Source organism: Triturus cristatus, chromosome 3_2 (genome assembly GCF_964204655.1).
Source record: "Triturus cristatus chromosome 3_2, aTriCri1.1, whole genome shotgun sequence".
NCBI classification, from domain to species: Eukaryota; Metazoa; Chordata; class Amphibia; order Caudata; family Salamandridae; genus Triturus; species Triturus cristatus.
In genome coordinates this window covers 509,741,289-509,758,301 of record NC_140584.1, presented here as the reverse complement: position 1 = coordinate 509,758,301, position 17,013 = coordinate 509,741,289, and the positions used below count along the sequence as shown (strand labels likewise).

The window sequence follows — 17,013 nt, the reverse complement described above, 5'->3', positions numbered from 1 at the left end:
TCCGTAGGTCTAAAATGGGTCTGAACTCCACCTTCACACTCCTCTTTTGGATGAGAAAATATCTGGAGTAAACTCCCTTTCCTCTCTGGTTTATGGGCACTTTCTCTATTGCAGATTTGAGTAGTAGCGTCGCTACCTCTTCTCTGAGCTGCTTTAGATGCTGGGATGACTTGACAGGAGGAATAGATGGGGGGTGACTTCTGAAACGAAGCGAGTACCCATGACGCAGTATATTGAGTACCCACTTGTCCTTTGTGATTGTCTGCCACTCTGGAAGATGATGCGCAACACTTCCTCCCACCGGAGCGGTGGACAGCATCGGAGGAAGCGGTTTCTCATTGCTTCCCCGGTGCTTTGTTTCCAGCATTAGACTGCCTGTTGTTACCTCGTCCCCTGGATGGCTTGCGGGACTGGTATTGCTGTTTCTTTTGACCTTGCTGGTCCTGGTTCTTTTGCCAATGAGGGGTTTGAACCCTCTGTTGGTAATTGCGCCTGTCATTTCCCTTGCGGCGTCGAAACTCTTTCCTCTTTTCAAGCCCGACTGCTTTCATGGTCTCCAGCTCTGCTTTCATACGGGCCATTTCCTCGTCTGCATGGGACCCAAAAAGAGAACTACCGGAGAAAGGCAGATTTAAAATTCTTGCCTGCGCTTCCGGTTTCAAGGCCGTCAATCTAAGCCAGGATGTTCTTCTGGCTGTGACTCCATGTGCATATTCATGCGCTGCCAGTGTTGCCCCATCCGCCGCTGCACTTATGATCTGGTTAGAAACCAGACTCCCCTCATGCAAAATCTCTTCAAAGTCCCGTCTGTCTTCTGATGGAACTTTTTCAATGAACCTCTGAAGAGAGTCCCATAGTGACCTATCATAGCGCCCCAGAAGCGCCGAGGCACTTGCCACCTTCAAGCTTGAGGATGCTGAGCCGCAAACTTTCCTCCCCCAGGAGTCTTGCGTTTTACTGTCCTTATCTGGTGGCACCGTTGAAGATCCAGCTACTGCATGCGTCTTTCTGGCAGCGGCGGTGATGACAGAGTCCGGTGGAGGATCTGTTTTAAGGAATAGCGGATCCTCCGGAGCTGGACGGTACTTTTTTAGAATTCTCGCCGGCGCCGTTTTGGTGGTTGCTGGCGTGAGAAAGATATCCATTACCGGTTGTAGCAAACCGGGGACTAGTGGCAATAACGGGCGTGTCACCGTGCGTTCATGAAGAGTTTCAAAAATTATGGATGCGGTGGTCTCCTGAACCGGCATAGGGATATTTAATTTTGTAGCTCCTCTACACAACACTTCTTGAAATGTAGAAATATCATCTACCGGAGATACCCGAGAGGGTGGCGTCTCCGAGAGTGTCGGTGAATAATCCCTTTTGGATGATCTGGAAGAAGGGGAGGTAGAAGGGGTCCTACGGCGCCTTCTCTCTGATCTGGTCGACTCTCTTCTGAGGGAGGCAGACCTGGATCGCCTTCTTGGTGCTCGAGAGTGACTTCGGGATTCTCTTTCTCGAGATCTTGGTCTGATCGGTGTCGCTGGGAATACCACGCCCCTTATTCTTGATAGCGATGCCTTTATTGCGTCTGGTACAGCAGGGTTCTGAGGCATCTCCCTTACGGGACTCTGAGGTACAGCATTGTCCTCCTCCTGCGAACTTTCTCTTGCAGGTACTGGAGATTGATGCACAAGCTCTGGTGATTCTGATCTTGAACCTGAGCCCTCTGATCCTGAAGGCGAGATAGATATGAGACGCGGTGACTCAGGAGTCGTATATATCAGTCTATGAGGAGATTTTCGCCTTGAGACTGGTCGAATCGTGAGGCGAATATGCGACACCTCCTGCGTACCCTCAACAGAGGGCTGCCTCGACGGTGATAGGCCTATCACCGGAGATCTTTGACTCGAATCTTCGAGGCTCCGAGCTTCTTGTCTCGACGTCGAGATTATCTTCGACGGAGGCTTCATGTACCTCACCAAAGCTTTGGAGACCTGTGAGGACGGAGGCACCTGCCTCGACGTCGACTCCGACGGAGGCACCTGCCTCGACGTCGACTCCGACGGAGGCACCTGCCTCGACGTCGACTCCGACGGAGGCCTCTGCCTCGACGTCGACTCCGACGGAGGCTTCTGCCTCGACGTCGACTCCGACGGAGGCTCCTGCCTCGACGTCGGCCCTGACGGAGGCGTCTGCCCCGACGTCACTCCTGACGGAGACTTTTGTCTCGACGTCGAAAGCCTCTTCGCCGTCGAACGATGTTTCCTCGACGGCGATCTTGATCTTGACGGCGATCTTGGTCTCGACGTTGACTGTGGAGATCGCCTACGTACTTCTCGCGACGTCGAATGATGTCTCGCCGACCTCGACGTCGAACGATGTCTTTCTTTCGACGACGAACGATATCTCTGTGCAGACGTCGATCGATCTTCTCTTGACGTCGACAGATGCTTTTTCGACGTTGAACTGTGGCGCCGAGACCTCGACGCCGAGCTTTTAGATGCCGTCGACGTCGAACGCATCCGCTTCGACGCTGAATCTAAAGTCGACGACGATTTTCTCTTTGCAGCATGACTTCCCCTTGACTCCTCACCTCTCCGCGGCGATCCCGCCGCTGGAGTCTTCGACGCCGAGCCCGACGTCGATGGGGAGCAAACAGGGACCAACTGCCTCGACGTCGACCGTTCTGCTAGGCCATACAGCCTAATCCTCTCCCTCTCCTTTAAAGTCCTTTTGGAAAGGTCTTCACAATGACGACATGTTGCTGGAGAGTGAGAGTCCGGCAGACAGATGATACACACCTCATGTGTGTCTGACGCAGCCTTCTTTTTTCCACAAGATGGGCATGGAACAAATAAAGAAGGCATTTTTCTGACAAAACGGCTGAAAAATCAGTCAGAAAAACACAGGATACTGACTTCCTCACAGAAGTTGTAAGAAGAAGTCCAAAAAAATCTTAAAGTTGTAATAATTCTTGACTAAAGAGTCAAAAAAGAAGAGAGCTGAATTCCAGGGTCCTGACTGAAGGAGCCGGAAAGAACAACTGACCTAACTGTCACCCCTGAGGCATGATGGGATATGGAAGTCAGGGCTGCCTTAAAGGCACGGTGCCAGTTTTTACCTGTACAGGGCTTTTTAGTCTCTATGGTATTGTATTGCAATGCAGCCTGCAGGCTGGCAATGTGTTGTACATCTGTGTTTTTCCACAGTTTGTTCTCTTTATTTTTTGCTTTCTCATGAGTGTTTACCTCATTAAAAAAAAAAAAAAAAAAAAAAAAAAAAAAAGATTTAGGTGTATTGTTATACCTTTATATATATATATATATATATATGTGTGTTATTGGATGTGTATATTTACATTGCCTAGCCTTTTATGGGAGCTGCATTTGCTTGGAAAAAATGATATATGTTTATACATATACAGAGCTGTATATATGTATGTTTTTTACATATATAATTTTATTATTTCCGGGGTCCCCGCACATGGGCGGGAATATTCAGTGCTTATGACTATTGATGAGGATCCCCTGGAAGAGAACTTTGATGGTCTTTTAAACGCATAGCAGACTGATTTATGAGTGGATACTTATTGCAAACAAACTGTAAAAAAGAAGAAATCACAGAATGACCATAAAAACCGATTTACCAAGACGACTGCCAATCTATTTTTGATTGTGCATATATTTTGAGAAAAAGAAATCAGATGATAGCATTTCCGAAGGCTCCTTATACTCAAACAGGTTTCCTTAAAAATTCGAAACATTAATGCTAATGAAGAGCTTATGTTGGTGGATTACCTTTTTCGGGAAAAATAGGTTGCTGATATTTTTTCCTGCAACTGCTAATCCACAATCTCATTGAACCCACATAAGGAACCTTTGTTTCTTTCAAGTACTTGCAACATTTTGTTACCTTTCACAGTCGGTCCGCATAGCTATCATTTTCTTCCCTCCTTTGCCCAACTGATTAAACTATTCAGGTTTCTTATGGCATCATTTTACCGACTCATCCTTTTTCCACTATTACTGTATTTTTTATTTTGTCAATGGAGAGAGAGCAGTTCCCCGGATTTCTTTTGTACCCGTTACCTATTTATTTTAAAGCCAGTGTGTCATCTTTTCCTCAATTCTACTTCCTACTTTCTGCTCTGACATTTGCCCACACGGATTCCTTTTTTCCCTTTCCCTTCCTTTTCTGGTGCACTGGGTTTCTTTCTTACTCAGGTTGGAATGAAAACAGTGGACGGAAAACTCAAACCTTGGCTTTCACCTTTTTTGTTTTATTAATTCCTCCATACTAACTATCGGCTAAAGAATTGTACCTCTGCAGATGGATCTGGGACTTGATACCAGGAAAGAGACGTTCATTTATCACTTTCTTTAATTCTTAAAATATTAATTATGATGTTTCATTACATTTGGCTTATTTGATGTTGAGCAAAATGGTTTGCTACTGAAATGATGTTTAAATATAGTGATCATCCCAAATTTATTTTTTCAATTGTCTATTCTCCAATTATATATTTCAATGGAATGAGGAACTATTGATTGGAAAGAAGAGGCATTTCACGTTAGTGTTTCTTTCAGTACCACATGATGTCAAACCTAATGAGCAACAATAAAGACAGATGAAACATTTCAGACACAAAGCATTAAAGTTGTAAAAGACGGCACGGTGAATCTGCGGAGCATTCTTTAAATATGCCTGTGAAGCAATTTCCTCATTAGACAGTTAAAATTTTCTTGCCCACTACAAACAAACATTAACAGACTGTATTTCTTGTATCAAACAACCAAATGCTTTCACACCCTAAATGACTGGGTACCTATATCTTCAAAATCACATCAGGAGAAGAGAGAAGAGAAAGAATGAATGAAAAATGATTCATCATAGCATGAGTGGGTCCCAAATAAAGCATTGATAATTGCAGTCTCATAAAGAATTATAGTACGAGGAGGAGGTCTGAGACAAAAATAACTAAAAGTATCTCCAGCTCTTAGTTCATTGTGTTAGTCACTGGAGTTGGGATAAGATTAAAAACATGAGTGAATATGTGCATAGGATTGAGTCTCTATAGAGCCCCGTACTGTCGAGTGGAGGCAGCCAGTTCATGAAGTTAGACGGTCATCAAGGAAGTCAGCCTGGTGCACGCACCAATTTGATCCTCCATGCACTGAAAATTTATATATGACTCAATGAGCCTATAGGGCCGTAATGAGCCTCTTCTGAAGGGAAGGGTTAGTGTACCCTGGAAGATTTGGTAAGGGCTATCTTACCCTTCAAGATCAGGAAGTGATTTATATATCTGACACAGAATAGTATACGGTTTATATCTACATTGGGGAGCTGCTTGCTAAAGGTCCTGCCAAAAACCACAAGACCCTGGTGAGTGCACCTGGCTGAATCATGCAGACTATTGACTTTCAATGGATGTTAGGGATCACTAACCCATTCCTATGTACACATCCACTCCTGTTTTTAATAGTATGCCAACTCCAGTAAATAATAAAATGACCTAGGAGATTAAGATAATTTTAGTTATTTTTGTCCCAGATCACCCCCAACACAAGGATAGTGAGGAATGATTTATCCTTATGAAGGGTGAGCCCATTCCGGTACATTAGGTATCTGGAATGCTGACCCAATGAAGAACCAGATTACTAGTGAACTATGGTGGTGTCACTAGCGGACACTAGTGGATGAGGGTCTCATAATATAACGCTTTTTGAGACTGCAATGCTTTTTTTGGTGTTCCACTCTTGCTTTGATGTGTGTGCCTATATCTGCATAGTTCTGCCATCAATGGATTGCTAGAATCCTTCTTTCCCAGATTTCGAACAAAGTTACTAAATGCCAAGTAATAACTTTCTCTTTGTTTATAGATTTAATTTGAATGCAAATAGCTTTCAGTAGCTCTCCTTATGACTTACACACTTACCTTGGAAACAAGTTGCTTAAATTCCATCAGAGTCTGATTCAAGTAGGCACGTACACTGACAGGAGAAGCTACAGTTTCAGTCTTCAGGTCAACTACATGTACTTTTACCATCACTTCTATGGAGACAAACAAACAAACATTCTAAAGTACAAACAAATTAAATGCACCGCTAAGACAAAAATGAATACAAAACTTTACATGATAATGATGCAGTGTCTAATCTCACATGTGCGCTCTAATCCATAGGTTTTGTGTTGTCCCTGATGAACAAGTTACTTACCTTCGGTAACACACTTTCTGGTTAAGACACTATCTAGCTGCAGATTCCTCACCTTTTGAATATTCCCTAGACTCGATCCAGAAACCTTTCAGCAGTAACCTTGCATTCCTGCAATGTGGCACCTTGCAGCTCTGCACTGATACGGGTTGTCTCAATCAGGGCCTATATAGGCACCCCTCCTGCGCGCCGTCAGTTGCTTTCCAGGCCGCCCACACCCCCAGACACAGAGCCACAAATGCAAATTGGTTGACAATGTGAGGATTCCTAGACTAGGGATCTTATTAATCGATAGAGTCCGACTGCAGAAGGGGGAGGAAGGGATGGTTGGTGAGGGATCTGCAGCTAGTCTCTACCAGAAAGAGTGTTACCAAAGGTAACTTGTTCTTCTGATGGAGACTTCTAGACAGATTCCTCAAATTTTGAATAGATAAAAAAGCAATACTTATTTGGATGTGGGTCTGTGGCTGGATTCAAACCAGAAAGTCCTGCAGGACTGAGCAGGTAAAAGGCCCCTATCAGCAAACTTGACTGTTTAGGCAATAATGATTCAAGAATGTATGGAGAAACGCTAAATAGCCACCTGGCAAATGTCTTGGAAAGGGACTCCGCATGCCAACGCAGTGGTAGCAGCTTTGGCCCTGGTAGAATGAGCATGCAGTCCTTCCAGAGGCTGCTTCTTTACCACTGTGTAGCAGATTTGAATGCAGAGCACAGTACAGCTAGCTCTTTTCTGTACTTCCATGCCTTTTTCTGCTTCAGCGAACCCCACTAAGAGCTCATCGTCCACCTGGGTTCTTTGGTAGGATTTATAAAGATGCTCGACACTCTCTTGGGGTCTAAGTGAAGAAGTTTCTCCTCTCCCTTAGATGAGAGAGGGGAGCATGAAACGCCAGCATGGTGATGGTTTGACTGACGAAGAACAGCATCACAACTTTCAGCAGGAAGGATGCCTGTGTCCACAGAACCAGTCTGTCTGAAGAAAGAAGTGTAAGACAGATTGGCACAACAAGCCTGAAGCTCACTCACATGCTCTGCCAAGGTGATGGAAATGAGGAACACAGTCTTGATAGTAAGGAGCCATACAGGACTGCTCGAATTGCATGCACATCAGATAAGTCAGTACCAAATTAAGGTCCCATTGACACATGATAAAAGGAAAAGGTAGAAACCTGTGTTGCAGCCCTTCTAAAAAGGAATCATAACTGGAGACTTACATGAGGGCTGGTTTAGCAACTTTAAGAAGCCTGAAAGGGGTGCAAGAAAACCCTCAACTGTGCCCTTAGCAAAACCCTGTCGTGCAAGAGACAGAACAAATAACAGTACATCAGTTAACTTGGTCTGGAGGGGGTCAACCAGTCGTGTGCCACACCAAGCCACAAATCTGTCTACATGAGAGGCATATATGGTTTTCATAGCGGGACGCCTGGCTGCCAAGCTAACATCAACCACCTGCAGAGGAAAGTCGAAGGTGTTCAGCTGTTGCCGCTCAATCTCTACCCATGAAGGTGGAGACTGTGAAGGCCCGGATACAGAACCCTACCCTGTTGCTGCAACAGAAGGTAATCACAGAAGGGCAGCCTGTTGGGAGGACCAATGCTCAAACCCACAAGATCCAGATATGAAACACTCCGTGCCCAATCCAGAACAGGAGTGGTCATGGTGGAAAGGCATACAGGAGTCCAGATTTCCACTGAGGCAGAATGCATCGCCGAACAAGAGCCACTTTGGAAGCTCAAACGCACAGGACTGCTGACATAGCACGGTCTCCGTGATGGTGAACAGATCGAGCTATGGGCTACCTCCGTGTGTAGCTGCCATTCGTCATCCACAGGCGCAGATCTAGAACAGGTGCAAGAGTTCCACCCTTCTTCAGCAACAGAAGTAGCAAGAATAACAACCATATCCTACTTCTGGCACTGACAACCACTCAAAACCCCTTTAGCCAAAAGGGCTTGCACTTTCTGCTGCAAAATGGAGAGATGGTCCTCAATCAGTCGCTGAAGGGACGGTGGAAGGCATAGCAAGGAAGAGAGAAAGGGCACGGTATACTCTTTGTGAACAATCTGTAGGACCCACCTGTCCGACGTGATCGCTTGTGAACTGGATAAGAACCAGTGAATTCTGCCTCCCACTGGGTGGTTGATTTCCTGCAAGGGCCTCTAAAGAGGTTTGGCAGTTGGGCCACAGGGGGACAGGACGCTGGGCAAATAACTAGCCTTGCCAGCATGGGTGGTGAGCCCTACACCCTCTACTGCAATACGGTTTGGTTCCCTGTGTCGGTTTGAGGTAAGGAACGCCTTGGTCAAAGCTGTTAAAGGAGCATTGGAGCTGTTAGCTTTGGCAAGGTGGGACGGAAAGGCCCAGAAAGCGAGTGATTGCTCTTGAGCGTTTTAAGGAGACCAAGGCTGAGTCTGCTTTTTCCCCTGAACAGGCAAGTCCCATCAAAGGGGATGTCCATCAGGGAGAACTGGACATCGCCAGAGAACCCAGCTGATCACAGCCACACATGACCGCAGATGGCAGTGCTAGTGCCTATGGCCCACCCAATTAAATCAGTGGTGTCCAAGCTACGACGACTCGTGAACTTGGCAGCATCACAACCCTCTTGAATCACCTGATAGTGGAACAGGGTGAAGGCCTTCGGACACCCCATGGAGGAGCTGTGCCTTCGAATCCAAAGGGCATGTCAGTTGTGTCCCGACAAACAGCTGTTGTTAACAGATCTGAGGGCCAAGCTCGTAGAGGAAAACACACAACTGTCAAAAGTTTCAACTCACTTATATTCCCTTCTTGGGGGAGTGGTGGAAAATGCGTTTGGACAAGAGCAGCTGGGGGAAGCTTACACCATTAGGCTTTCTGGTGAGAGGTGCTGTAAAAGTAAAGCCAGGTCGTCCAGAAGCAGGGCGATGGCACCGGGCAATTTGTCTATTTACTGAAAGGCCAAACCAAGGTTTGGCCCAAACCCCCAACAAGGTATCCGTTAGTGCCTTGCTAAAGGGAAGAAGGGGCTTGGTTGGAGGACATCCGGCAAGACATTAGTTTTCACATCCAAGGTGGGGAGCTGGAGCATTACCATAGCACTTTCCTCTGTATCTGGACCAGGGTGAGAAAAAAAAAGCCATCAACGGGGAGGATTCGAGGCCACTAGCTTCCTCTAAGTCTTCATACCAGTTTCCAGTTTGGTTGGGCTGAGCGAACTCCTCACCCAAGTGACCGTTATCTGAATCAGTCTCAAAAAGGGAATGCTAAGAAAGTTGTCAAACCTGTAGTAATTCAAGGAGGATGTTGGAGGGAATCAGAGTTTTGGGCAGATTCGGGCACGACGCTGGTTGAGGTCGTAACAGCATCAGAGAGGACAATCGGAGTCGCTTCTTCATGTGGTGAAGTCGGCATCACAGTGCTTCTAATGCTTACCTGAGGAGCGCGACGAAAACCCACCTCTGAAGCAGCTTCGTTGCATCTGGAAACACGACTGGGCCTTGGGCCCTAAGCAGGATTTGGAATGGTTCTGATGCTGAGTCTTCTTATGCTTGGTGACAAAGTTTCAGCTAATGCTCCCTCATGGCCATTTGGTTCATCGACAAACAGTCGCCAGAAGCCTTGGAGTCATGGCTAACCTCAGGCACCATAGGCATACCTGATGGGAATCTGGCACAGGCATTTGTTTGCAAAAATCCCTAAACCCGTTGTTTTAGGGGGTGACATCTCTTGCACACTGTTAAAAAATGTTTTACACAATATTGAGCTAAGTGTCTCAGAAAGCCGAAAGCGAGCTCTGGATCAATGTCTGGTGGCACAGAAAGAAAGGAACTAAGGCCGTGCTCAAGAGTGCACCTAAATAGGCACCGCATGTCATTTCCGGAGTGGAATGGTGTCAGCGCAGAGCCGTCAGGGGCCACCTTTAGGCACGTAGAGGTACTGCTGAAAAGATTACTGATCCAGTTTGACGCCAGGGGAATTTAGAAAAGGTGAGGAACCTGCAGCTAGAAGTCTCTATCACAATAAAAGTATTTTTCAAACAGAGCAGATAGTCTCCCCTTAAAATGCACGCTGAAAGTCAACTTACTCAAGCATTTCTGACTTTCAAAAAATTGGGATCAGGACGCGTTTAAAAGTTTGATGTAACCATACCACATTTTCTCATCAACTTAGCATATTTTCCCAATATACTAAGCAGGGGGAGTGGAAATCAAAGAGAAGATAAATTAAGGAGCTAAATTAACTGATTAGAGGAGTTGGTAACCTCGTCAGGGAAGCATACAAGAACAAAAAGTATCGAGCTGCTCTGACGGATTTCTCAAGGGTAGGGGAATAAACATGCTTGTGTTTTTCATGAGATGTGGTTCTTAATTGTTTACATTATTTTTCTTTTTACAATTACTTAAGGAACACTGCAATAAAATATAGAGTATGAATAGTGATTTTACTTTTAAAACGTAGAAAATTAATGATTTGCTGAACGCTGGATTCATTCTCTTCATATTTTATTACAGAAGACTCACTCAAAGCCGGATTGCATCAATAATTTTGCAGGTCACACATTTAGGGAAGTGAAAATGAGAGTAATAGCTTCTCAATCTGAAGTTCAAAAGAGAAACTTAATATTGAACATGTTCGCACTCGCGCTGAGATGTAGAGAAAGAGGATTGTAAATGAGTTTGTCTTCTGGAACTTTTTGCTTTTCTTAATAGGACGACGGAAGGCACCCTGACTCAGAGGGAGACTGCTAACAGGTGAGAAAAACACCAGGATCCCACAATTAGTATTTTTGTTTGATTTATGAAGCTCTAAAACCCTCAAAGCTGTACTTAAACAGAGCACTTACCAACACTTCGTCGGCAACTTATGTAAACATAGTAGTTCTATTCCTTTCTGCTGTTAGGAGAGAACATTACCATTTGGTTGCCACACAGAAAAATACTTCCCAGAGACAAGTCAATCTATATTTTTTCTACTGAAGCACGATGATGTGAGAGGAGAGAACCAATTCATTTCCTGCCATTTATAAAGAGGGCAGTTGCCATAATAAGACTCATGGACAAGTTCCAAAGCCTTGATGAGAACCACTTTAACAGGTAAGCAACTGAGCCTCTTAGATACTGGGTTAATTCAACACCACCAGGATAGGCTGGCATATCTGGTATTGAATACAGCTAACAGAGACACGAAGTATAGATGTTGGACCAGTCACAGCAAAGCACGTCATTACAGAGATATCAAAGTTGACTAACTCCAATAATCAATCCACAGTTATCTGCAGGGTGGACTCTACTTTTGAAATCTAGGATAGGTCTTGTAGAAATGACTTGGACTTCCATAGACAGTTAAATGAACAAATACTCCAAGAGTGTTTTAGGGTAATTCAGAAATCTCGGTTTGATAATTGAAAGTGGCGATACAAGAATTCAGGACCCAATTTAGGTTATGTCATCTTTTCATATCTTGTAAGTTTGCAAATGTAGTTTTTTTTTACAACTTTTCTGCAAGTTTACAAATTACATCAGTCAAGCATTCATAGTTCACCACACATTAATTATCGGTGTTGAAAATGGTTTTGTGGCATATTTAGATGATTACAATATTTTTTTCTGTAATATAGTTGTATCTGCTTTTTGGAAACAAGCTATTATAAAGGCATCTGCTGTGATGGATTTTGTTGTTGAAAAACAACTTAAATACAAATGACAGAAAGGAATACAGACGACAACTCCAAAAACGCAGGTTATTGTTAATAGAAATATTGATGCTCGTAAAATTGAGCCAATAATAACAACTTACTTCTGTTTACCTCTTGAAACACTTAATTTCTTAAAAGCTGTTAACACACGATTTAATGGTGCTCAATTTGGTGATCGCAAAAGTAGTACTCCTAAAAATGAAGAGCAACATACTCTGTACCTAGCTCTGAACTATTTCAGGCACAACCTGAAGTGGTTTGATGCCATTAGAAGGACAAGATGCCTTAAAATTATTTGAATATCGCTGTGATCAGAATTAAATGAAAAACATCAAATGCAAGGAAGTAGTCTTCGAAAAGTCACAAGACATGGACGACGAAACAACCTAATCGAGCCATGCACTGGCAAATATGTTGAGAGAAAGTTGGAGATTTCATTCAGGATAAGGTTTTGCAAAGAGTTAAAATATGCAGACGAACGAGCTACTTACCTTCGGTAACTATGTATGTAGACACACAGTCTAGCCGGAGATTCCTTAACTTCGAATATTCCCCAGGCGTCAGACTGGATCCGGAAAAGTTTTCCCCAGCAGTACCTCTGCACGCCGGAGGGCGGCGTCGCCTGGCTCTGTCCTGACGTTGTCCACAGAAGTGATGTCAATGGAGCCATATAGGTCCCCCCGGTGTGTTGACGTCAGTTTTCTGTGAAACTTTTCCGCGCCACAACGCGGAGCCACTACAAAAAACTGTGAGAGTATATGAACAGTGTGCCAAAAAAGAGTAAAAATCATTTAAACAACAAATTTCTCGGAACAATGAGAAGAAATCAGATAATGATGAGAAACATCACCACGTTGAAAGAAAACTCAAAACTTGAAGGGACTGAAGGGAGCAAACAGAGCATCCGCCCCAGAAAAAGTCTCACCAAAGCGAAGAGCTGCAGCCCCCCGGAAGAGGCAACGGCAGTGGAAATAAATGACATAACAAATGAAGGCTAATTCGTAACCACAGAATGGAACTGTATGAAAGACAGTCAATCACCGTATACTGTAAATGTAAAGGACAAGACTGGAACAACATGACTCAGGACAAGGGACCAGAAGTGAGCATCAACAAGGGATACACACCACACCTCCCATAATCAATCAATCATAGCATTTGTAAAGAACACTACATACCCGTAAGGGTCTCAAGGCGCTGGGGGGGGATGCTGCTACTGTTCGAAGAGCCAGGTCTTGAGTAGTCTTCTGAAGGTTAGATGGTCTTCAGTCTGCCGTAGGCGGATGGGGAGGGTGTTCCCCGTCTTGGCGGTGAGGTGGGAGAATGAACTGCCGCCGGCAGTCACTCGGATGCGGGGGATGGTGGCAAGGGCATGGTCTGCGGAGCGGAGCTGGCGGGTGGGGGTGTAGAGGCTGAGTCGTCTGTTGAGGTACGCTGGTCCGGTGTCGTGGAGTGCCTTGTGTGCGTGGGTGAGGAGCTTGAAGCTTATCCTCTTGTTGATGGGGAGCCAGTGCAGGTCTTTCAGGTGGGGTGTGATGTGGCTGGGGATGTCCAGGATCAGGCGAGCGGAGGCGTTCTGGATGCGTTGGAGTCGTTTCAGTAGTTTGGCCGGGGCTCCTGCGTAGAGTGCTTTGCCGTATAGCAGTCTGCTGCTGACGAGGGCCTGGGTGACCATCCTTCTAGTTTCGTTGGGGATCAACTTGAAGATCCTGCGAAGCATGCAAAGGGTTTTGAAGCAGGAGGAGGAGACGGCATTGACCTGCTTTGTCATGGACAGTGGAGTCGAGGATGACCCCTAGGTTTCGTGCATGGTTGGTGGGTGAAGGGGTTGCTCCTAGAGCCGTCGGCCAACAAGAGTCGTTCCAGGCCGAGGGGGTGGAGCCGAGGATGAGGACCTCCGTCTTGTCAGAGTTCAGCTTCAGTCGGCTGTTCCTCATCCAGTCGGCGATGGCCTTCATTCCTTTGTGGAGGTTGGTTTTGGCGGTGTGGTAGTCCTTGGTGAGCGAGAGGATCAGCTGGGTGCCGTTGACGTAGGAGATGATGTTTAGGTCGTGCGGTCAGGCGACGTGGGCGAGTGGTGCCATGTAGGCGTTGAACAACGTTGGGCTGAGAGATGAGCCTTGGGGTATGCAGCAGATGATCTCGGTGGCTTTGGAGCGGAAGGGGGGGGGCGGGGAGGGGGAGGAGGCGGACGCTCTGGGTTTTCCCGGAGAGGAAGGAGGTGGTCCAGTCCAGGGCCTTCTCTAGGAATCCGGCGTTGTGGAGGCGTGCTCTTAGTGTGCGGTGGCAGACTGTGTCGAAAGTGGCTGACAGGTCCAGGAGGATCAGGGCCGCGGTTTCTCCGTTGTCGAGCATGATCCTGATGTCGTCGGTGGCGGCGATGAGGGCAGTTTCGGTGCTGTGGTTGCTGCGGAACCCTGACTGGGATGGGTCAAGGATGTTGTTCTCTTCGAGGAAGCTGGTCAGTTGTTTGTTGACAGCCTTTTCGATGACCTTCGCCGGGAACGGGAGCAGGGAGATGGGTCGGAAGTTCTTGAGGTCCTTGGGGTCCGCCTTGGGTTTCTTTAGTAAGGCGTTGATCTCTGCGTGCTTCCAGCTCTCCAGGAAGGTCGCTGTCTCGAAGGAGATGTTGGTTTTCCGGAGGTTGGGTGCGATGGTGCTGCTGGCTTTGTTGAAAATGTGGTGTGGGCAGGGGTCTTCCGGGGATCCGGAGTGGACGGTGTTCATGATCTTGATGGTGTCGTCGTCGTTGGTGGTGTTGGTCCAGGCGAGTAGGCGGTTGGTGCAGGTGGTGGTCATGGGAGCGGGGGTGTCGGCTGTTGCCGGGGCGGTGACGGAGTAGAAGCTGTCGAGGATGTCTGCGATCTTGCGATGGAAGAAGGTGGCCAGCGAGTTGCACAGGTCTTGTGACGGTGGGATGTTGTTGGTGTTGGAGCTGGGGTTGGAGAGTTCCTTCACGATGCTGAAGAGCTCTTTGCTGTTGTGTGCGTTGTTGTCTAGGCGGTCTCTGAAGGCGGTCCTTTTGGCGGATCTGGTGAGTTGGTGGTGTCGGCGGCTGGCGTACCGGTGTTCTTTCGCGGGTCCAGTTTTTTTCTAGTTTTCGGCAGGTTCGCTTGGAGGCCTGAAGGTCTTCGGTGAACCAGCTGGCTCTCTTGCTGGTGTGGGTGTTGGGGGGTCTCTTAAGCGGGGCGAGGGTGTTGGCGCAGTCGTTGATCCATTGTTTGAGGTTGCGGGCTGCGGCGTCGGTTGGGTCTGCGGGTGGGCTCTGGGCGAGGGTTAGCTGGTACTCTGTGATCTTGCCCCAGCTGTGGTGAGGCATCTGCTGGGTGCGGTGGTGTTAAGTGGGTTTCCGGAAGGTGAAGTGGATGCAGCGGTGGTTGGTCCAGTGGAGTTCGGTGGTGCGGTCGAAGAAGACGTGGGTGCTCGCTGAGAAGATGTGGTCAAGCGTGTGGCCGGCAGAGTGTGTGGGTGCTGTGATGAGTTGTCTGAGTCTGAGGTTGTCGATCAGGGTGGAGGAGTTGGCATTGTTGTTGTTCTCGAGGTGGAAGTTCAGGTCCCCGAGGAGGATGTAGTCAGTGGAGGTGAGGGCGTGTGTGCTGACTAGGTCTGTGATGGAGTCGCTGAACTGCGGTCGGGGTCCGGGGGGTCTGTAGATGAGGGTGCCTCTGAGGGTGGTGTTAGGGTCGGTGTGGATCTGGAAGTGCAGGTGTTTGGCGGTGCTGAGGGTGTCGTCGGCGTGTGTCGAGATTTTTAGAGTGTTTCTGTGGACGATGGCAATTCCTACTCCTATTCCGTTGGTGCGGTCCTTGCGGGTGATCTTGTAGACTTCCGGAATGGCTATGGCGATGTCAGGTGCCGAGGAGGGGGTCAGCCAGGTGTCCGTCAGGAAGGCGACGTCTGGGGCGTTGGTGTCGAGTAGGTCCCAGAGTTCGACGGCGTGTTTGTGGGCGGAGCGGGTGTTGAGCAGGATGCATCTGAGGAAGTTGGTTTTCATGTTGGGTGGGTTGGCGGGCCGGATGCTGGTGAAGCTGCAGTTCTGGCAGGAGAAGGGGCCTTGGGTGCGTTTCGGGGCAGCCTGGCAGCAGGTGCGAGATCGTCCGGCGTTGAGTGCTTGGAGAGTGCTGGGGTTGTAGCGGGGTCGTAGCGGAGGCAGGCGTCGTGGTGTGTGTGTGGGGGCCAGGGTTCCTGGCACTGGGCGCGGACCAGGTGCAGACGGGCGTGCTGCATATATGGGGAGGTGGGAGGGAGGAGCAGCTGGGAGGCGGGAGCAGAAAATGGGCAGTGGGCAGGGGGCACAGCGGCGGGGAGACGAGTGGCTCAGAAAGCAAAATGGGGTACAAAAAGAGGGGGCAAACAGTGGCACAGAGGCAAAAAACGGGGCACAAAAGAGGGGAAACAATGACCGATTAACATCAGCATAGTCAAATAGAAGCACAACCCGATCGACAGCAGCAGAGACAAGGAGACCCCAAGGAATGGGGAGAAATCGACGAGGGCAGAGGGAGGGCAGAAGAACATGAGAATCCCCATTCCGTAGCAATGTTGTAGCAATGTTATGTTATGTTAATGAAGCTTGTAAAGCGCTCTGTTACCGTTAGGTGTCCTGGCGCTGGAGAAAAAACACACACATTGCCAACTGGTCAGAAGAAGTTAGAAAACAGGGTAAGATAAGATCGTTAGGAAAAAAGCCACGTTTTTAGGCCCCTCCTAAATTCCAAGAGTCCAGCTGCTGCTCTAAGCTGCATAGGGAGGCCATTCCGAGCCTTTGCCGCACAACAGAAAAAGCTCCTACCCCCCCAGCTGGTCGTTTTAACACGTGGTACTTTTACCAGCAATGCCTTAGATGAGCAAAGGGCCCTGGGGGGGTGTACCATTGAAGGTATTTACTCATAGTATTTACTCAGGGTGGAGCAACGTTTAAAGCACAGAACCTAGCCACCCAAGAACTTAAAATGGCAGAGAGCCAATGTGCCAAAACAGAATGACACTCCCTGCCCCAGAGGCAGGCGAAGTAGAAAAACACTTGAGGTAGACCAATGCCACCTGCATGAAGGCAAGTGGGTAGTAACCCACCTGGAAAGACTCTCGCAGAACGGGGAGGATGGGTGGGTGTTAAGGAATCTGCAGATAGAC

The 17,013-nt window shown here is 47.5% G+C and overlaps 1 protein-coding gene across 4 annotated transcripts in view; it reads right to left on the bottom strand.

Moving 5' to 3' along the window:
• USP47 (ubiquitin specific peptidase 47) overlaps window positions 1-17,013 on the bottom strand; it is a 1,403,064-nt gene that overhangs the window by 516,657 nt on the left and 869,394 nt on the right. For all 4 annotated transcript variants that reach the window (XM_085648190.1, XM_085648191.1, XM_085648188.1 and 1 more), the window contains one exon: window positions 5,924-6,039. In XM_085648190.1, the coding sequence (XP_085504316.1) occupies window positions 5,924-6,039 (116 nt within the window). The remainder of the gene's footprint in view (window positions 1-5,923; window positions 6,040-17,013) is intronic.